Source organism: Terrapene carolina, unplaced genomic scaffold (assembly GCF_002925995.2).
Source record: "Terrapene carolina triunguis isolate 2854851 unplaced genomic scaffold, T_m_triunguis-2.0 Scaffold62, whole genome shotgun sequence".
Lineage (NCBI taxonomy): Eukaryota > Metazoa > Chordata > Testudines > Emydidae > Terrapene > Terrapene triunguis.
The window spans coordinates 29274230-29296538 of NW_020664413.1; the positions used below are offsets into that span (position 1 = coordinate 29274230).

General features: G+C 42.1%; 1 protein-coding gene across 1 annotated transcript in view; it reads right to left on the reverse strand.

Annotated features, from left to right (window-relative positions):
- CCDC148 (coiled-coil domain containing 148) overlaps nt 1–22309 on the reverse strand; it is a 124944-nt gene that overhangs the window by 49717 nt on the left and 52918 nt on the right. The window contains exons 10-11 of the mRNA XM_029910513.1: nt 7308–7446; nt 4424–4630 (exon numbers count right to left, since the gene is read on the reverse strand). Coding sequence (XP_029766373.1) covers nt 4424–4630; nt 7308–7446 — 346 coding nt within the window. The remainder of the gene's footprint in view (nt 1–4423; nt 4631–7307; nt 7447–22309) is intronic.

Genomic DNA, 22309 nt, shown 5'->3' on the forward strand with positions numbered 1-22309 from the left:
TATGTTCATATTATAGTTGCATTTAAACACGACTGTTTAACAAGTAGAGGAGAATTTTATCTTTACAAAAAGATTTAATCTTGTCTAGACCCAGAGTGTAAAGAGTCAGTGTGGGAATATTCACAATCAGTTAGGAAACTCAGTCATAGACTGGTAGCTATAAAACTCTCAATCGAATATGGGACCCGTCTCAGTTCCTTGGAGCTGAAAGCTTGTCACAGCATCTTAGCTCAAGACAATGTATCAATGTATGTCAGCTTTCATGGCCTGTCCTTGTACGTCCTCCCTTTTCACTCAGTGTTCTGTTTTTATACAGAACTTTTTTGTTCTTGATACAGGGAATGTCAACGTTTTTATTAGCATGCTTAAACATTATATAGGCTGTCTCAGATATTTGCACCTACCTATACCTAAACTGTATTTCCATTTATCACTTCTTTGATTGTTTGCTACTGCTTGAAACAGTAAAATCTTGTATATATCCTTCTATAATTGTATGAACAGTTCTTTTGATCCTTTACTACTTCTGCAAAGTGCATCCCCTCCCTGTTCTGCTCTAGGTAAATATGCTTTCTTTAGGAAGAGACTTTGAATGTAAAATCTACTTTCTCTCCCTGAAGTGCCAAACTCTCTATCTGCACAAGTATTCTGATTCACCATGTCTACAATTTTGAAGGAAAAAGTACATTAAAAGCTGTCACAAAACACCATAAAAATTTACAGTCAATTTTCAGAACAAAACCACACTTCAGTGTCTATAAACTGGGCAAATAATGTGAGGAAATTATGCTCAGTGAGGAAACTGAATCTGTAATATTGCCCATTTTCCTTTTATCTAAGTTTTCTGAACCATCATAGATGGTGGTTCAGCTCAATCAAAGGAAGAAGGGAACAGATACAGTTTAAGTGCTTACTCAGATTTTAGCAAAGTGCTTAAAAAAAATTAACTTACTAATATTTTCTCACCCATCTTTTTAGTCTTGTTTTGGCTCAGATTAAAAGGTATTTAGGTTCTTAATTTTCATTTAAATCAATAGGAGTTAGGGCCTTAAATACCTTTGAGGAACTAGGCCTTTGTTAATTAATCTCAATGTACTTTCGCTCTGACTCCTTTAAAACACTTTCCAGACCTACCCATCACCCACTACCAAGATAGCACTGAGCTTCTCCGGTATGTAGCACCGGAAGCTCTGGCACAGGCTCACTGACACTGCCAAGGAGTCAGGGTGGGGGAAGCACATTACATCAACTTCCCCCACCTGCTACAGAGACCTATTTCCTGCTGCTTCCATAAGTGGGTTAGGTGTGCGATGGTGATAGCTCCAACAGTGAAGTAACATCCACAGTTACACCTTCCAGAATATTTGTGAACCATTACCAGAAGCCCTCTGACAGGGACAAGCAAGCCATGGCATCAACTTTTCCACGTTCTAGAAGATGTGAATTCTCATAAGTAAACAAAAGAGGAAACTGAAATTCATTATATCGCTCTTCAGAAACAGACTAGCATTAATTTTAAGAATTGGTGGTAGTTCTGTTTACCATCAATAATACACTGTTATACTTAACACTTCTGTGAGGGACCATTGAGGATCTCAAAGCTATTTGCAAGAACTTATGAGTAGAGCTGGGTGAAAGTTTTTGGACAAATAATTTGTCAAAAAACTGCAGTTTAGGTCAATCAACTGTTTGCAAATTTGGTACAAATTTGTCCAAAAGTTTTGGCCAAAAACATTTTCTGGGCTAGATTCACAAGGGAATTTAGGCACCATTCACAAATCAGTGGAGGTGACACTTCCTTTTTACAACCTTTAGCACAGTGGCTAGAACACTCACCTGGGCTGTGGGAGACATAGGTTTGAATGTCCACGGTGGAACCATTTAAACCTTGTCTCCCCATTACCAGGTAAGTGCCCTAACTACTATGCTATTGGCTATTCTGGTGTGGGTCTCTCCTATTGAAGCTGTTTCACTTTGAATAAAATACACTGGGCCTGGTGGTTAGGGTATTCACTTGGAAGGGATAGACCTGGCTTCAAATCCATGTCCAAGAACAGAGATTCAAATTTAGGTCTCCCATATCCAAAGTGAGTGTCCTAAGTAATGGGCTAAAAGTTATAGAGGGGAAGCGCAGATATTCTTTTCCTCTTCCTTTGTGAATCTAGCTCTTTAGAAATGCTTGGAAACAAAATGTTCATTTGATTGACCAACATACTTTTTCAATTTGCCAAAAATTCTGAAAAATGTTAGATTCAATTTGGGTCAGAACAAGCTTATTTTTTAGAACTGCCTCTGAACTGAAAAAAAAAAACAGTAATTTACCCAGATCAGTTTATGAGGTAAGTCTCATAACCCCCATGTGAGGTAGGGAAGTATCATCAGATACTTTACAGAAGAGGCAACTAATGCACAAAGATGTTGTGTGGCTTGCCCTGGTAACAAATGAAGCCTGTGGCAGACCCAGAACAGACCCCTAGTGTCTTGGCTCACAATCTCACACTTTAACCTTTGAGACCATTCTTCTTCCCTTAGAATGGAGCCTCATTTTTCCCCCAACCACAGAATGCGTGAAGCCCATCAAAACCGATATGATCACATTTACAAACACTCAACTATTTTAACTAAAAAGGATAAAAATACAGCACAGGTGACATGCTAAAGGCTGCATCTACACTCGCAAACTGTTTGATAAGTATGAATCACAGAGTAGAGAATACTCATACTTTTACTTATGACTAGTATTACACTACTGCCCAAAAATGTGCTAGGCACTGTACTGTCATGATGGAAAACTTGATCCCTTCCCCCAAGAGTATATAGTCTAAAAAGACAAAGATTCAATGAAGGGTTGGTAAGAGGGATACAAAATACAAGCAAGGAGATCAGGATGATGATTGGCACAGATCTTATTTTCATGTTTGTTGCTTTTCTTTGTCCATCTGTTCATCCTAACTGCTCCTTTATTTGGCTTTTTTGGGCCCTTTTTTTCTAGAACTACTTGAATTTTTTTTTTTTTTTTTTTTTTTTTTTTTTTTTTTTTTTTTTTTTTTTGGCATGAAAATGTCAATTTTTTTCAGCTTTTTTCAAAATTGGAATTTTTCTTTTTGAGAAATAGAAAAACAAAAACACTGATCTTTTCCTTTTTTCCCCCTCCCCTCCTTTCCAACCTTCCCCACCTTCAGTTGTCCAGTGACAAAATGGAAAAAAAAAATTAAAAAAAGGAAGGGGAAGATAAAAGGGCAGAAAAAGAAAACAAAATTTCAAAACCAAAAATTTTTGATCTAAAAGTTTCTAATCAACAAAAAAAAAAATTCATACACTGCTGATGAAATTTTTCACAAAAATGTTTTCCATTTTTTGTCCAGTTCTACTTTCTTCCATTATTTATTATTCACACTAGAAAAGAAAAAGCAGGGGAAGACAGGTGATCATACAAGAAAAGTGATGCTTAGCACACGTGTCAAATTTTTATTTTGTTTCTTTTTCTACTTTTGGCCTTCCCCAATTCTCCATTTTCTTCTCTGTGCCCATCCACCTGAGTAGAGCTGACCTTAACATGTAAAAGCAGTGTGGTGGGTCCAAGGGCAAGGGCTTCCTGAATGGCCTCACCTGTCTCTGGGGTGCTTGGTCCAATGAGCATTTTGTTTCTCACTACCACTGATGTGATTCCAGGTTTTCCCTCTAACCCTAACCCCTTTGCTCTCAATTGTCCCCACTTTTAGCCTCTTATGTCTAATCACTTTATCTAACCTTCTCTCGATCTTATTAAACGACTCGCATTCCTAGTGTAGATACAGCTTTAGAGAGTTATAATAATGAAGTCCAGCACCAGAGGAAAAAGGGCACTTAGGAAAGTAAGGTGAAGTTCTGGCATGAAAACTTTCAGCTTTTCTCATGTCAAGGTTATTATTCATACATGCCTATTTTTGATAGGCCAGATCCATAGCTGGTATAAGTTGGCATAGCACCATTGACTTCAATGAGCTGCACTGATTTATACTAACTAAGGTGCTCAGCATGTATTTTTAAATAACCTCTATTAGCATAAGAAAATATCTTTGTAAAGCTATTGAAGCATGCATGAACTCCAAAGAAGTCAAACAGGAGCTCTGATATAAAATAGAGTAACCTCGTCATTTGCAGTTCAAGTTGCACAAGAGAATAGAGGGATAAAAACATACAGCTCTCTGCCAAAAGATCACAGTCTTCTTCACTCATGTATGGGTATATACTTTTCTTGTAATAAAAGGCTGCCCAGAAGGATTAAAACAGACTAGTAAAAACAAGAATATGACAACCAGTCTCCATTAGGATTTTCTCTCTTAATACTATAGGTTATGCAAGATTTTTGCTTGAGTTAATTTTGAATCCACCAGGATACAACTACCAATATATTTATTTGTGGTCTTGTAACTGAGCCTACCTTTCCTTTCAGATCAGCACAGATTTCCTGTTGCTTTCTTCTATTATTAGCCAACATCACTTCTGTCTCATGAGCAGCACAGGCTTCAGCAATAGTCATTACTGCTTTCAGTAAAAAGGCTTTTCTAGCCTGAGCCCAGTTTAGAATCAAAGCTCTACGTTGATTCCTAGCAAAATGATACTGGTCCCAAGCCTTTTCATGAGCAACCTAAAAAGTAAAATTTCAAAAAGATTTAAAACCATATATAAAAGAATAAACCATTCTGGACATTAATTTTAATGATTGTAAGTTTGAAGTAAATTAACAATATTCCCATGGAACTGAAAATGTAGGTTTTGATTTTGGTAGGTGCTGAGAGTCTTCTGTGAGGTGCTCAGCCCCCTCAATTTTCCTAACTTCAACAGGATTTGAGTTCACTTCACAGTGAGGTACTCAACACCTTGCAAGATCAGGCCCTTAGTGACAAATTTCTGTTCTCCTTTATGGTACTATAGCTCCACTGAAGTCAATAGAGTTGCAATAATGTAGCATAAAAGATAATTTAATTTGCCTCACTATTTTTCCTAATGTGAAATCTACTATTACCCTTTTTTTTTTTTTGCAGTTGTCCAAAATTAAGGATCCTACAGATTGTTTTGGTTAGGAGGAGAAATTGATGATGTAGCCAGGTAACTTTGATGCAATCCCGTTTATTTACAAAAATGTATGAAACCCTGTTTCTCTGAACATAGAAGGAATCAAACAAATAGGAGATAGTTTCTTTGCTGCTGAAAAAGGCTTGGAATTGTGAGCATGCAGCCAAAAGGTCTCTCTTTAGGCTTTCCTCAGGGCTATGCTCCCAGCACTTGTTCAGGCTGTATCATTGGCTTTCCCCTCCTTCTCTAGGTCTGCTTCTCTGGTCTTTATGCCCATCTTTCACAGACACACACACATCTTCATAAACAATAGCAGCAAAAGCCCTCTGCTCATATGTGCCTTTGTTTGGGGTGGAAGCTGCTGTTTCAGCTATCTGGTTCCATAAAGGAGCTTAACTCATTCTTACATTTATCCCAAAGGAAGGGCGGCTGTTACAACCATTAGTTTCAACATGTTTTAGCCCAATCCATAAAATAATAGGAATACATTTTGGTTCTTTCAACAATGTAAGTCAAAAAAAGAGAGGAATCTTTAATCTCCTCAGAGTCCAGGAGCTGTACCATTACTTCCTTTCACCCACTCTTCATTTGCCTCATCTATTCAAGGCTTGAGGCTTCAATGGGAACAGGATCAGGGCCTTACTCCACAAAAATCCATTGAAATCAACAGGACTACTATCATAATAAGGCATGACAGTGTGAGGAAGACTAACAGTCAGGTGCTCAGATTGTATCGTTTTCGGGACAGGGACTGTCTCTTACTCTGTTTATGTTCCATTCCTAGCACAACAGGGCCCCAAATCTCTGTCAGGATTTCTAGACACTATCATGTAAATAATAATGCTACAATTGCCCCTTGCATTTATCCACAACATGACACAATATTTGATGAGCATGCCCATCTTAAAGTAGATGCAAAGTACCAAAACAGGCAACAACTCTTAGGAGGAAAAAGGAAAACATTCAACAATTTTTTTAAAAATGTATATGTATCTGAAATATCCCATATGTTAAAATCCGTGATTTTAGTTCATTATTCAAAGACTTTCCCAGTATGAAGCACTTTAATTTTTAAAATACTTTCTAATATCCAACTGTTAGCATTTTACCTGTGTTTCATAAAGCCTAATATATGCTAATTTCACACCTGCCAAACATTCAAAAAAGAAACAAATATACAAGCTTCTAAAATATGCTGCCAATCACTAATGCAGAAAAACAAACCCAGTTTAGTTATGCTAATATTATGTAACTATTTTAAGAATTAGTTTTAGTATTATTGTAACATTTCTATATTTAGAATGCTGACATATAGTTGTTTAAGAGAATAATGGATCAAAACTGGAATATAATCCAACAGTTTTGGATTTTTAAAAATGGACCCTTTCAAGGATGGAAGGCCTAAAACTAGACCTGCACGTTTTATTTGCATATATGTGACACGAGGCCCATGCTCTCTCATTGTATCTTCCAGCTCAGTTCCTGGGAGCAGGAGAAGTATTGAAATTCAGAATAAATTCTCCTAGAGGGATTGATCATCATTCCTTTTTGCTACAAAAGAGCATGCAGAGAAAAAAAGATGCTCACTTTTTGCACATTTTTTCACTCTGCCCTGAAAAGATTTACAGGATTCCATGAATGACTATAGAGTGCAAACTCCCCACCCCCCCACCCCCCCAGCAATCTGTTTGTAAGGCATTACGCTTACTGAAGGCACTTTTGGTAGCATCTCTTTTGGTAAAATATATTCTTTTTAAAGAGTTCGGGGGAACCTATCCCCCTTTCCCCTCAACTGTATGCTTTGGAATAGTTAGAATGATTGATCCCAGAGTGTAACAATACTGTGTCTGCTCATAAGAAGAGAATAGGGAGGTAGAGTGCAAGGATAGTATGATATACACGTAAACACTTATAAGCACAAACTATCCTAGCAAACTGTATTTGTTGTGGTTGGGTTGTCCAGAAGAGTAGATGCAATTAGAAAAGTGCCACAGTTCTTGTATTGGAGAGGTGATAAATTTTCAGAATTCTCTTAAAGGTAACTGAGCAAACTAAGCATGAACTGGGATACTCAGTCTTGACTGTATTTATAAACACGAAACCTTTCTCTTAACCACTATAAGCTGAATTCATTTCAAAATATAAATTTTTTTCTCCTAAGCTTTGGTAATAAAAGTGTATTAGTCTAGTACTTTTTTTAATCAATTTTTTTAAAAGCATATATTTCTAGCATATGAAGTGGCACTGACCAGATCATGCCTAGATTTGTGAGGCAGATGTCTCTGTAGCATATCCAAGTACAGAGTTCTTCTGCTCTGAAGGTCACTTGGATACTGATTTATAACAGTCTGATAAACCCAGTGATCTTCTTCACTCCAGTCAAAGTTCCTGTAAGCAATCAAATCCAACATAAATTTTAAATGGATTAGATATGAAAATCATAACATTTGCATTTGATTTCTTTCTCTAAGGCCTGCCCCTGCAATGGGCTCTGAGTGAGCATACCTCTGCACCTGAGTGGAGTCCTGTTAACATCAAAGGAGTTCTGAATTGATACGGGGGGCCTTCCGTCATGGAACTCATTGCAGGGTCAGGGAACAGATATATAAATTGTCTTAATTACAGTAAATGGCATTTCTAAACATGGCTGTTTATCGTGTCTTTATAAAAGTGAACCTTTTTTTTTTAACTTGGCTTTATAGTAAAAGAGTATAGAACTATATTGCTTTTCTTACAGTAATTACAATAATATAGTATTTCACAAGAGATGGAAAATATTGGGTAAAGAAGGAAGGAGCTCATATCTATCTAGGTTCTTTTATGGCATTCATTAACATCGTGTCTGTGCACCAATGAGATGATCTTGTAGTATCTGAGTATGGCTTCAGGCCATACTTAAATTGATTTTATAAACTTCCTTGGCCAAAATGGCATGACCAAGGTACAGAGACTCAGAGGGACATAGAAATTTACAACCTTTTAAATTGGATGACATAGTAATCAAGTCTGCATTCAAGGTCAGATTATCCTTAGCCCCTGTACAGGTGCACAGAGGATACAAAAATGTTGCCCATACACAGGGCAGGTATGACTAGATTTATAGAGAAAATGAAAAAGGTGTGTGCTAGGACAAACAAGACAAAAGAAATCCATGCTTGTGAATTGTTCTTGGGGAAAAGAGGAAAAAAACAAAACCGCTTTTTTTTTTTTGTCCTGGACTTTGTCCTAGTCCTTCTTTAATGAGTTCAGCCCCTTCCCAACCTCAAGCTTATAAAAAAGAAACACACTTACATACATAAAATAAAGACAGCAGAGGGTAGTTTGCCCAAACTTTGAGGAGAGCAATCAGCACTGCTATTTTCTTCCACGTCTCTCCCTATCTGCTGTAAGGTGGTTCCTGTATATCTGGAGCCATTCCTCAACAGTCTTCACCAGAACCCTGAACTACACTTCTGGCTGTCCTGGAGACCACAATTTTCAGCCTGCTGTGTTCACTTGGCCCCGTGAAAGAGCAAGACACTGGCTAGAACCATAAAGAACCAGCTTACCACTACAAAGAGATGGAAGTTCCAGCCCTCCTTGCTTTAGGGTTGCCACCTCTGAGGTGCAAAAAATCCACAGGACATCTAGGATGATCCTGAGCCCATAAATCTGAACAGTTAGCAGTGTGCACTGAGCACCCTTACAGATTTCTCAGGACAGCTTTCTCAAAAAAGGGCTGATCTTGGGAAAACCTAGCCAGGAGGCAAACCTACCTTGTTCCCGGAACTCTGGCCTCAGCCCCGGAAACAGTGATAGTTGTATTGATTTTCCCAAACCCTAAACTGCTTCCCTTAAGCCTCTTTCTCGGTAAGGATATTTTTCTATTCCACAGGTATTGTTCCTGGAATAGGGTAGTGCTGACCCAAAGGGGTCCCTTCAGGCCCTAAAAGGCCATTACAGAGAGAAAGAAAATAAGATTGAGAGAGAGACAAGATACAGTACTAACATATGTGAAAGTACTCAAGAAATGACATTGTGTAAAAGATCCCAACTGAAATATAATTGGTTCAAAAATGTCACTTTTGACCGTTATATCCTCTATAATAAGTGTTGTAACAATATTTTATTTTCATTCACTAAGTCAAGGTGGCTCAGGAAGTTTCCACTGGTGAAGAAGAATACAATTTTTTTTTAAAGGGCCATACATGTTTATTGCTTGATTTCCAAGGCAGTTAAGAATGCCTGAGTTCATATCTAGCCCCAGTAGGCAAAATTTAACTGAGTATGAAATGAACATATGGTGTGAAACTAGCAGACAGATTCTAATTTAAATAAAAAAAGAAAGAAGGGGGGGGGAGAGAGGTGACACATGAAAGCAATTATGCAGATACAAAGGTGTGAATTGCCAAAAAGGTGTGTGGTTTATCCAAACTCTAGATTAATATGTGCAAAATGTAGCATAAACCTATTATGACTCAAACTTTCATCATCGTTCATATAAAGTTTTCCCCCTTTTGGTGAGTAGGGGCACCAATGTGACTCAAAACATGTGGAACACGGATGCCTTATAAGGACTGGTTTTTTGTTCTGTGTTTGTACAGTGTCTGGCACAATGGGGTTCTGGTCCATGACTAGGGCACCTGGATACTACAGTAATACAAACGATAAAAAAAATAAGTATTGATAGCAGTCTCAGCACACCAACTTAGTCACCCTTAGTCTCTTCATGCCTGTAGGCAATTTTTGGCTTGAGTCATGCTGGAACACAATTCAATCACTTTCTTTTGGGAGGCAGAATGGTGTTCCAGTACTACTGGAAGTACATTCTGGCACTTTTTTTTAAAAGGACTTGAGCACTGATTACAGCTGAACCCAGGCAGCTGAAGGGGCCTTGATCTTGCAAGATGCTAAGCAATTTGCCTCCCACTACCCAGTCTCACAGAAATTAGACCTATAAGGATGATTGGTTACTGTTTATGGAAGTTTTGCAGATAACATGGCTGAATGTGAAGCCAAATCTGTTGCCTTGCATGTTAACAGTGACTATACACACTATTGTACTGAATGGTTTAGGAGTACGTCTGTGATTTGTATAGATGGTATGCATTCACTGTCACTCCAACACAAAGAACTATGACATGGTGTAAGTGCAAGGGGACCAGTTACCTCACAAATCATCTCTTTCTTCTCCTTAACATAATTGCTATGCTCATCCATAAGAACATAAGAATGGCCGTACTGGGTCAGACCAAAGGTCCATCTAGCCCAGTATCCTGTCTACCAACAGTGATCAATGCCAGGTGCCCCAGAGGAAGTGAACCTAACAGGTAATGATCAAGTGAACTCTCTCCTGCCATCCATCTCCACCCTCTGACAAACAGAGGCTAGAGACACCATTCCTTACCCATCCTGGCTAATAGCCATTAATGGACTTAACCTCCATGAATTTATCCAGTTCTCTTTTAAACGCTGTTATAGTCCTAGCCTTCACAACCTCCTCAGGCAAGGAGTTCCACAGGTTGACTGTGCACTGTGTGAAGAAGAACTTCCATTTATTTGTTTTAAACCTGCTGCCCATTAATTTCATTTGGTGGCCCCTAGTTCTTGTATTATGGGAATAAGTAAATAATTTTTCCTTATCTACTTTCTCCACATCACTCATGATTTTATATACCTCTATCATATCCCTCCTTAGTCTCCTCTTTTCCAAGCTGAAAAGTCCTAGCCTCTTTAATCTCTCCTCATATGGGACCCGTTCCAAACCCCTAATCATTTAGTTGCCCAGAACATTTCAACCCAGTTTTTATCTGAGAATAAATATTTGAATGGCAGAGGAAGTATGTGCAGTCAGAGGCCCAAAATTATGGAACAAACTTGTACAAGACATTAGGCTGAATGAGCGCTGATCTCTTTTCAGCATATGCTGCAAGACCCACCTATTTAAACAACCAAACTGTAACTCCACTCATTGCAGAAGGAATCATCCATCAGCCATATTGCTATAAGGAAACGGATTAAAGGAGACAGATGGACAGCTTGGCTTTGTCGAGATTATGTGACATATTTTTAATATTATGAGGTAGTCAAACATTACAGTGGTGAGAGACCTAAAAAAACCTAAACTAGTTTAACATGAGCCTGGTACTAATTTCATTGAATCATGGAAGGGACCTCGAGAGGTCATCTAGTCCAGTCCCCTGCACTCATGGCAGGACAAGTATTATCTAGATGATCAAATCTCCAATGATGGAGATTCTACAACCTCCGTAGGCAATTTATTCCAGTGCTTAACCACCCTCAGTACACCCAATTTATCGTGTGCTAAATCTACTTTCTATGAGGTGGTTCTTACTCTGTGCAATTACTTCAAAAAGAGTACAATTTTTTTTGCCATGTAAGCCTTCACCGCATTTCCTGGTCAATGAAGCCATGACCAACTGCCTCATTCTTAGCCTGCACACAGCTTTCCCTTTGTGCATGGGTAGCGTTTGCTAGTTAGCAATCCACTGCTGTCACACATAGATTGCTGCTGTCTGCACAATGGTCAGCTATGTTTGGCACTGATGGGTAATGCAGAGATGTCACTGTGCCCTATTTATGGTGTATTATGTGCAACTGATGGAATGCGATGCTTTAAAAAAACCCACACACAATCTCTCTCTCCCTCCGCCCCCCCCCCCCCCCCCCTCCCTCCCCCCCCCCCCCTCCCCCCCCCGCCCCGCCGCGGCCTGCGCCTTTTTTTTTTTAGTAAAAATTTTGAGAATCAAGAAGTAGGAATGATGAGCCTGGAATGTAGTGGTAGTTTGAGATGATTTTCTCTTACAAAGTGATCTGCAGCATTAAAACATTTGAGAAGCACTGATCTACCGTACCTTCATTTTATACATTCACTGACTGACTATCCATGTATACTCACTCATACTTGGGTTATTTATTGTTGCTCATCATGTTTGGATATGTAGTTGTGAGAAGGTATGACAGCCGCCCTCTTGGCCAACACACTGGGGACTGAACCAGGGATCTCCAGAGCTAAAATATAAGCTACTACAGCTTGAGCTAAAGAGCCAAGGTTCTGTAGCAAGGAGCTGTAACAACTCATATCTTCTGTGGATCAGCAGAGAGGGAACTCCTACCATACATTCACCACTAGGTTACAAAGACATCTTTCCTAGCCTCCTTTACGAGTATATTCCATATACACTATGTGAAGTCCAAAATAACCTCTTCCAGTGATTTGGCTTTAACAATAAAGGAAGCAATAATGTAACCAAGGTCACCTCACACCTTTCCCAAAGCTTGGCTCCTCATAGGGTTCCTCATTCAAGATTACTCAGCTTCTCTCTAGATTGACTCTCTTGAGAGTCACTCCAACACAAAGAACTGTGACATGACACAAGTGCAAGGGGACCAGTCGCCTCACAAATAATCTTTCTGCTCCCTAACATAATTGCTATGCTCATCCAAAACATTTCAGCCCCGTTTTCATATGAGAATAAAGATTAGTCAGTCCCACCCTCCTTATTTCTGGGCATGATAAATGGGTGCCTCACTTAGGCAGTAGAACTGACTTAATCCTTTCCCAGAAAGATCAATACCAGCAGACAGAATGGAGCATTTCAAGCAAAATCTTACAGCCTCTTACAATAATGTTATTGTGCTATTTTTGTTCTGTTCAAAGCACTAACGATTACCACTGAATGAGAATCAACCTCTCTTTAGGGAAATAACTAAAGTACAAATGCAAAACAAGACTAAAATTGATTATTTAAATCAAGGTATCCTGTCAGCCGATTTAAATAATGAAAATCAGTGATTTAAATGGCTTTGATTTAAAATTAATCCACTCTGCATCAGACCACACTGCTGTGGTTAGTGGAGCTATGACAAGCATTCATTGCTAGTCCCTGGGTTGCCTGGCCACTTTTGGTACATGCTTTCTGGTTTCCACCATGCTTGTAGCTGTTGTTGCACAGTAGCTGCTCAACAGGCAACATTATCCAGGCTAGCTCTACCCATATCAATTTATGCATAGGTCTTACTCCATTGGGTCTCTGATTATCTCTCAGAACACGGACCTTTGACCTATCACTCCTCTCTGAATCAGTGGTATGGAACATGAAAGATATTTCTGGTGCCTCTGTTGGTTTTGCTTTTTCATGCATTTTATGTTCCACTTTTTTCCTTGCACCCAGCCTTCCTCCTGTGGCAGTGAGCAAGAAGCTAGTCATTTATAGCTTATTTTTACATTTCTCTTTATGAGGTCATCACAGCTATTTCATGCATTTAGGCAACAACTGACCCAGTATAGTGACCACCATGCACAGATGTCAGAAAATTGAAATACTAAGATTTAACAAAAGTCCAAAACAGAGTAATCATAGCTTAAGAGATAAAATGTCAGTCTTAACTTTGAGTTCTTACGTCTCTATTAGGTTGTCACCCTTTGTCATTGTCAAAATTATATTTTAAATATTTACATATTTTAAAAGTGATCAGAATGTATTTAACGGGCAAACATTTTTCATTTATTTCCTTTCTCAAAATCGTTGTAGTGTTCTGTGCTGTTAAAAGCATCTGCACGGCATTCCAGAGATATTTGGAGCAATATGCATTTGTGATTATATAGGGTTTTTTTGTTAAACAAAAAACAAACAAACAAAACCCCACTAAGTTAAAACTGCAAAATTAAAGGAGAAAAAAGCAACCCAGTTGATTTTTTCCCTGATTTTCATTTACACTAGGACCACTTTACATCAATCTGGCAATGTAAAGGGACCTTAAGGTAAGAGAGTACCTTAAGGTAAGTACCGTACTCTCACTTTAACAAGGGAAGCTTAATCTACAATTCATTGGAATGAGAAAAGGACAACATATATGCAGATCTGTTGCCCCCTGCTTATCAGAACTGTAAAGTGACCCTTGAAGGCAGGATAAAGCACCCCTTGAAAATACAAATGAAAGGGCTGGTTCTTTTTTTGCCTTGCACCTTGCGTAGCAATTAACACTTCTGACAAGTGAATACAAAACTGATATAAAACCACCAACATTAGGGTAAGTGAGATTTCTGCTTGGTAGCATTTTATATTCACTTTTTGAAGATGTGATTGATTACATAAGGTGCAAGGCAACAGGGAATTAAGAGCAAAATATTTTGTATATAATGTTATTTATTACTTAAGTGTCATATGGAGAGGCATTAATAAGAATAAAGATAATATTCCAAATAGAATTTTAAAAAATAGCATGCAATGTGACAGATGGCTGTTTAGTTTTCCTACACTCCATTAGAGATGAAAAACAACATTTTCATAACAAAAAAAAAAGAAAAAAATAATCTGTTATGACAACTTTGATATATTTGCATTTAAAGATCACCCACACTAAATTAAGTCTAATGCTTCCCTAACAGAGGAAGTGCCAAGAGTTATAAGGGGTTTTTGAATCAAAATACTAGAAAGTAATACATCTTGCTTCACATAAAGTGCATTTAATGTAATAAAATTCTAACACTTATATATTGTGTGACAGTATTAATTAGGTGCAGATTTAGTGTCAACATTAAAACGTAATTCAGATACACATGAAATGATAGTATAATGTACAAATGTGCATCTCAAAACAAGTGTGCCATGAACAGATATTACTGACCTCAAGTCCATTTTTGCCCCCTCACTGAATTTAATGGATTTATATTTCAATACACCTTTCAAACAACCCATGATTATGCAGATTGCTCCCTTCCCACCAGTACTTGGAAGATAAAACTAAAAGCTAAACAGTATGTTTACTACTAATTATGTATATACAATATTAGTATGATGCCCTCAACCGTGGCCAGTCGAGCTGGTGCAACAGTCCTCAGTAGACTAAGCATGTTTGTTGAGGATGATTAATATTATATTTAATGTTATGCAAGGACCTAAAACAAACACCAGAAATTCTAATGCACTGAAAAACATTGATTTGATTACTCCACTGTTTTCTAGAAGAAATCCCGAAAAAAGAGAGTTACCTTTTCCGTAACTGGTGTTCTTCGAGGGGCGCTTATACTTAATAAAATCACTTTTGTTTATTAACAAACCCAGAGTAAGTGATTAATACCTGGAGGAGCAAACAGCTGTGCATATCTCTCTATCAGTGTTACAGAGGGTGGACAATTTATGAGTTTACCCTATATAAGCTTTATACAGAGTAAAACGGATTTATTTGGGATTTGGATCCCACTGGGAGCTGGGTGTCTGGGTGCTGGAGACAGGTAACCTACTGAGTGGTTTTCAGTTAAAGCCTGCAGCTTTGGGGGCGTGGTTCAGACCTGGGTCTGTGTTGCAGCAGACTGGCGTGTCTGGCTCAACAAGGCAGGGTTCTGAAGTCCCAAGCCATCAGGGAAAACGGGCTCAGAGGTAATTCCAGCACATCAGGTGACAGTCCCAAGGGGGTCTCTGTGACTGAACCTGTCACAGGGGCTACTTATGAGCGATTAACATGAACAAGGGCTTCACAATCTGGCCCAAAAGAAGGCTTACTAATGAGAACTGCCCTAATTAGTACACACAAGGCTTGTCTACACAGTGCTTTTGTCTGCACCTGAGGGGTGTACATTTTAGTCCACACAAGCATGCTAGGATTGCACGCTAATTGGCCTGTGTTGACCCTGCTGGCAGGCACTAAAAGTTCCCTAGTACACATTAATGGACTCCCATTTCAAACAATTAACATGTACTAGGGAACCTTTAGATGTGCCAGCAGGATCTGCATAGACCAGTTAGTGTGCAATGTGCTAGTATGGACTAAAATTTACATCCTTAAATTACAAACTAAAGCATCACATAGACAAACCCTAATATAAACAATGATATAAAGGAGTGATATCTTCATCATCCTCAGGATAATATAAAAGATGAAGTACAATACAACATACTTCAAGTACATAAAAATCATGGAAATGTACGCTGAGAAGGGACCATGAAAGGTCATCTAGTCCAGCCCCCTGCACTGAGGCAGGACCAAGTATATATAGAGAAGGGGCTCTAACTGGGGGTCATGACCTCTCAGGGGTCACGAGGTTATGTGGGGGTTGCGAGATGTCAGCCTCCACCACCAAGACCCGCTTCGCCTACAGCATTTAGAATAGTGTTAAAAGTGTTTTTAATATATAAGGGTGGGGGTCACACTCTGAGGCTTGCTGTGTGAAAGGGGTCACCAATACAAAAGTTTGAGAACCACGGACATAGATCATTCCTAACAGATGTTTGTCTAATCTGTTCTTATAAACCTCCAATGACAGGGATTCTGAAACCTCCCTGTTCCAGTGCTAAACTATTCTTATAATTAGGAAGTTTTTCTTAACATCTAACCTAAGCCTCCCTTGCTGCAATCTAAGCAGAATACTCCTTGTCCTATCTTTTATGGCCATGGAAAACAATTGATCACGATCCTTTTTATAACAGTGCTTAACATATTTGAAGACTTATCAGGTTCCTCCCTAAGCCTTCTCTTCTCTAGACTAAACATGTCTAATTCTTTCAACCTTTCCTCGTAGGTCAAGTTTTCTAAACCTTTCATCATTTTTGTTCCTCTCCTCTGGACTCTCCTTAGGGACCGAATGGCTACGTAGCAGTTCTGCAGAAAAGGACCTAGGGGTCACAGTGGACGAGAAGCTGGATATGAGTCAACAGTGTGCTCTTGTTGCCAAGAAGGCTAACGGCATTTTGGGCTGTATAAGTAGGGGCATTGCCAGCAGATCGAGGGACGTGATCGTTCCCCTTTATTCGACATTGGTGAGGCCTCATCTGGAATACTGTGTCCAGTTTTGGGCCCCACACTACAAGAAGGATGTGGAAAAATTGGAAAGAGTCCAGCAGAGGGCAACAAAAATGATTAGGGGTCTGGAGCACATGACTTATGAGGAGAGGCTGAGGGAACTGGGATTGTTTAGTCTCCAGAAGAGAAGAATGAGGGGGGATTTGATAGCAGCCTTCAACTACCTGAAGGGGGGTTCCAAAGAGGATGGAGCTCGGCTGTTCTCAGTGGTGGCAGATGACAGAACAAGGAGCAATGGTCTCAAGTTGCACTGGGGGAGGTCCAGGTTGGATATTAGGAAACACTATTTCACTAGGAGGGTGGTGAAGCACTGGAATGCGTTACCTAGGGAGGTGGTGGAGTCTCCTTCCTTGGAGGTTTTTAAGGCCTGGCTTGACAAAGCCCTGGCTGGGATGATTTAGTTGGGAATTGGTCCTGCTTTGAGCAGGGGGTTGGACTAGATGACCTCTTGAGGTCCCTTCCAACCCTGATACTCTATGATTCTATGACTCTATGATTCTATGATTCTCCAATTTATCCACATCTTTCTTGAAGTATGGCACCCAAAACTGGACACAGTATTCCAGATGAGGCCTTCTCAGTGCCAAATAGAATGGAATAATTACCTTCCATGTCTTACATATGATTCCTATTAATACATCCCAGAATGATATTTGTCTTTTTTGTAACTACATCAAATTGTTGGGTCATATTCAGTTTGTGATCCACAATAATTAAGGCTACAACTCTGTCACAGAGGTCATGGATTCCATGATTTTACAAAGACCTCTGTGACTTGTACAAAATTCCAATAAATTCAGCCCTGGGCAGTGGGGCTCTGGGCTTCATTCTGTGATTTATTGTTAATTACCCATGTCCTGTCTGTGACTTTTAATAAAAATGCCTGTGCCAAAATTGTAGCCTTAACTATAATCTCTAGATCCTTTTCTGCAGTGCTACCACCTAGCCAGTTATTCCCCATTTTGTATTTGTGTAGTACTTTGCACTTGTCTATTGCATTTCACGTTGATTTTAGACCAATTCTCCAATTTATCAAGGTCCTTTTGAATTCTGATCCTGTCCTCCAAAGTGCACCATACTCCTCCCAGGTTGGTATCATCCGCAGATTTTATAAACACATCTTCCACTCCATTATCCAAGACATTAATGAAAATATTGTCTAGTGCCAAACCAAGAACAGACCCCTGAGAGACCCTACTTCATATGTCCCCCAGTTTGACAGTGAGCATCCCATTGACTTTGGATGACCATAGGATTACCCATATTCCTAAAATGCTTTGCTGGGTTGGGCCACAATTAGTTTATATAATATGCTATTTAGTACAATCTGAACAACATAAGCAAATATTCAATGTTGAGATATGTGCTCAGACTAAGTTTGTGGTTTGTTCTGTGTGGTCAGTAAAGTATAAGGCTGTAATTAGAATTTTGTATTATAGCGTTGGGATGAATTGGGGGTTATGTGTGTACCACTTCTGAATTGTGGATTATTTTATGAAATTACTGTGTTATGGAAAGCCTATATGTATGTGGATCCACCATGAGTTAGTAGGGTTGTGCCATGTCTCTTCCAGTCAGAAACAATGGTATGTGATCACCTCTCAATGATCATTTATTCAAAGTAAAACACCTTGGGACAATGGGTTTGCGTTAGCTGGAAGAAGATACTTCCTCTTCTTGTCTGAAGGGAACGGGATTTGAGAGTAAAGGAAAATTACCAGGAGGAGAAAAAAGAAGCAGGTGACCCAGCAGGAGCCTATAAAGTAACTCAGAGGAGGGGAAACGGGGAGAGAAAAGACAGCTACCTTTTCCATAACTGGTGTTCTTCGAGATGTGTTGCTCATGTCTATTCCACAATAGGTGTGCGTGCTCGCCACGTGCACCGGTGCCGGAAGTTTTTCCCCTAGCAGTACCCTTAGGGGAGCGCCCTAGCGACCCCTGGAGTGGCACCTCCATGGCGCAGTTTAAGGGGCGCTGCGCGCTTCCCCCACCCTCAGTTCCTTCTTGCCAGACAACTCCAACAGAGGGGAAGGAGGGCGGGATGTGGAATAGACATGAGCAACACATCTCGAAGAACACCAGTTACAGAAAAGGTAACTGTCTTTTCTTCTTTGAGTGATTGCTCATGTGTATTCCACAATAGGTGATTCCAAGCTATATCTATTGGAGGTGGGAAGGAGTTCACAAACTCTCGGGACGGAGAACGGCCCTGCCGAACCCGGCCTCCTCCCCGGTCTGAGAGACAATCACATAATGCGAGGTGAACATGTGAACTGAAGACCACGTGGCAGCCCTACAAATGTCCTGAATGGGGACATGGGCCAAAAAGGCAGCTGATGAGGCCTGTGCCCTAGTCGAGTGTGCCTTCACAATTGGTGGCGGAGGGATTCCCAGGTCATAACAGGTACGGATGCACGAGGTGATCCAGTTGGAGAGCCGCTGAGTGGAGATCGGCCGACCTTTCATGCCCTCAGCCGAGGCGATGAACAGTTGCAAGGACTTTCTGAATGGCTTAGTCCGCTCCAGGGAAAAAGCCAGAGCCCGTCTCACATCCAGCGTGTGGAGGCGGCGCTCCTCACTGGACGCATGGGGGTTGGGGCAGAGGACTGGCAGAAAAAATGTCCTGACCCATGTGATAGGCGGAGACCACCTTCGAGAGGAACGAAGGGTGTGGGCGGAGCTGGACCTTATCTTTATGAAACACCATGTACGGGGGCTCAGAGGTCAGGGCCCTGAGTTCTGAGACCTGCCTAGCCAAAGTGATCGCAACCAGAAAGGCCACCTTCCATGAGAGGTGTGACCAGGAGCACAGGTGTGACCAGCGGGGAAACGCCCTGCTCGTCCGCCCATCTGGAAAACCAAGACCACTTTGCCAAGTAGGCTTGGCCATGGAGGGCCACCTGCTTTCTAGGAGGATGTGCTGAACCCCTTCAGAGCATGTACTTTCCTCCCTACCTAACTATTGAGCAGCCACGCCGTGAGGTTGAGTGCCGCTAGGTTGGGGTGGAGGAAGCGGCCCTGGTCCTGGGAGAGCAGGTCCGGGCGGGACGGCAATGGCCACAGCAGGGCGACCGCCAGGCCCGTGAGGGTCCTGTACCAGTGCTGCCTGGGCCATGCCAGGGCAATCAGAAGGACCCGGGCCTTGTCCGTCTTTATCTTTTCCAGGACCTGGCCAATCAGCGGGAATGGGGGAAAGGCATAGAGAAACTGGCCTGACCAGGACAGGAGGAAGGCATTGGAGATAGCGCCCCGTCCCAGCCTGCCCTGGAGCAGTGCTGAGAGAAGTCCCTGCTCAAGCGATCCTCCCGCGCGTTCCGGGCGCCTGGCAGATGGAAGGCCTGTAGACAGATGTCGTGGGCTATACAAAAGTCCCACAGTCTGAGGGTTTCGCGGCAGAAGATTGGGCCCCGCCTTGCCTGTTGATGTAGAACATCGCGGCTGTGTTGTCCGTGAGGACCCTGGCCACCCAGCCCTCCAGGTGCAAGCGGAAGGCCATGTACGCCAGCCATACCGCCCTGAGCTCCTTGACGTTTATGTGGAGGGTCAGATCCTGAGCCAACCACAGACCTTGGGTCTGAACATTCCCCACATGGGTCCCCCATCTCAGGTCCGACGCATCAGACACCAGCTCCAGTGACGGGGCCCTGCCCCTGAACGGGACCCTTTGAAGCATGTTTCTCAGGGAGAACCACCACCATAGGGAGGTGATCACTGGCTCAGGCACCGTGAGGACTTTGTCCATCCTTTCCCTGACCTGGGAGAACTCCGAGGCCAACCAGAGCTGGAGGGACCTCATCCTGAGTCTGGCGTGACGGACCACATACGTGCATGCCGACATGTGACCCAAGAGCTGGAGGCACGCTCTGGCTGTTGTCACCGGAAACCTTGTGATCGTGTCGATGAGCCCCTTCAGGGTCTCGAGGCGTCCAGGACTGCCTCAATAAACTCTATGCATTGTACCGGGACTAACATGGACTCAGTGTTGTTTACCAACAGGCCCAAAGTGGTGCACGTGGACAGAAGGAGCACCACGTGATCCCGCACCTGCGACCGGGAGCTGCCTTTGACCAACCAGTCATCTAGATAGGGGAAGATCTGGACCCCCCTAGCGCCTGAGGTAGGCCGCCACCACCGACATACATTTCGTGAATACCCTGGGGGCAGTGGACAGGCCAAACAGGAGGACCGTAAATTGGTCGTGTTCCTGCCCCACCATGAAAACGGAGGAAGTGTCTGTGTGCCCCTGGAATATATGAATGTGGAAGTACACATCCTGCAGATCGAGGGTGGCATGCCAGTCCCTGGGATCCAGGGAGGGGATGATTGAGGCTAGGGAGACCATGCGGAACTTGAGCTTCACCATGTACTGGTTCAGGCCTTGCAGGTCCAAGATGGGCTTGAGCCCCCCTTTGGCCTTCGGGATAAGGAAATAGCGGGAGTAGTACCCCTTGCCTTTGAACTCCCCCGGTACCACTCCTACTGCCCTAGACCCAGGAGCTGCCCCACCTCCTGCTTGAGCAGAGCCTCGTGAGAGGGGTCCCCTAGGAGGGACGGGGGCAGGGGGTGGTTGGGCAGGGAGGAAGTAAACTGGAGGGTGTAGCCCCGGGAGTTGGTGTTGAAGACCCATTGGTCTGAGGTCAGCCGTGACCACTCCGTGAGGAAAGCACACAACCGACTGGAGAAAGGAAGCTTTATTGAGGGTGAATCCCTGATGAGAACTGGCAGGGCGCCCCTGGGCATCCCATCAAAACTGCCTTTTCCCTGCTTGCTTGCCCTTGGAGGACCCAGGCTGCAGGGCAGGCTGAGACTGCCTCTGTGGGCGCCTCTTATAGTCCCGCAACTTCTTATAAGCAGTCTCGTATTTTGAATGGGTGGCCTGAGCGGGAGTCTGCTGTGGCTTGAACTTAGGGTTAGCCGAAGCCGGAACATAGAGACCCAGAGTTGTGCGGAAGTTTTTCAGGCCATGCAGCTTTGTATCCGTTCGTTCCGCAAACAGAGCTTTGCTGTCAAAAGGAAGGTCCTTCAGGGAGGCCTGTGCCTCGCTGGACAGCCCAGATAGCAGGAGCCATGACGCCTTCTCATGGACACCGTGGAGGCCATGGACCATGCGGCCGCGTTCGCTGCATCCGAAGATGCCTGCAGGGTTACCCTGGCAGCCGCTGTGCCCTCCTCCACCAGCGCTTTGAACTCCTTCCTCTCGCACTCCTGAAGGGAGTCCTCGAACTTGGGCAGGGAGCCCCACAGATTGAACTCATACTGGCCCAGCAGAGCCTGGTGGTTCGCCACCCGTAACTGGAAGCTCGAGGACAAATAAATTTTTCTTCCAAATGAGTCCAGTCTCCTTGAATCTTTATTTTTCGGGGTAGAGGCTGGTTGGTCCTGCCATTCCCTGTGGTTGACCGACTCGACCACCAGGGAGTTAGGAGCAGGGTGGGTGTATAAGTATTCA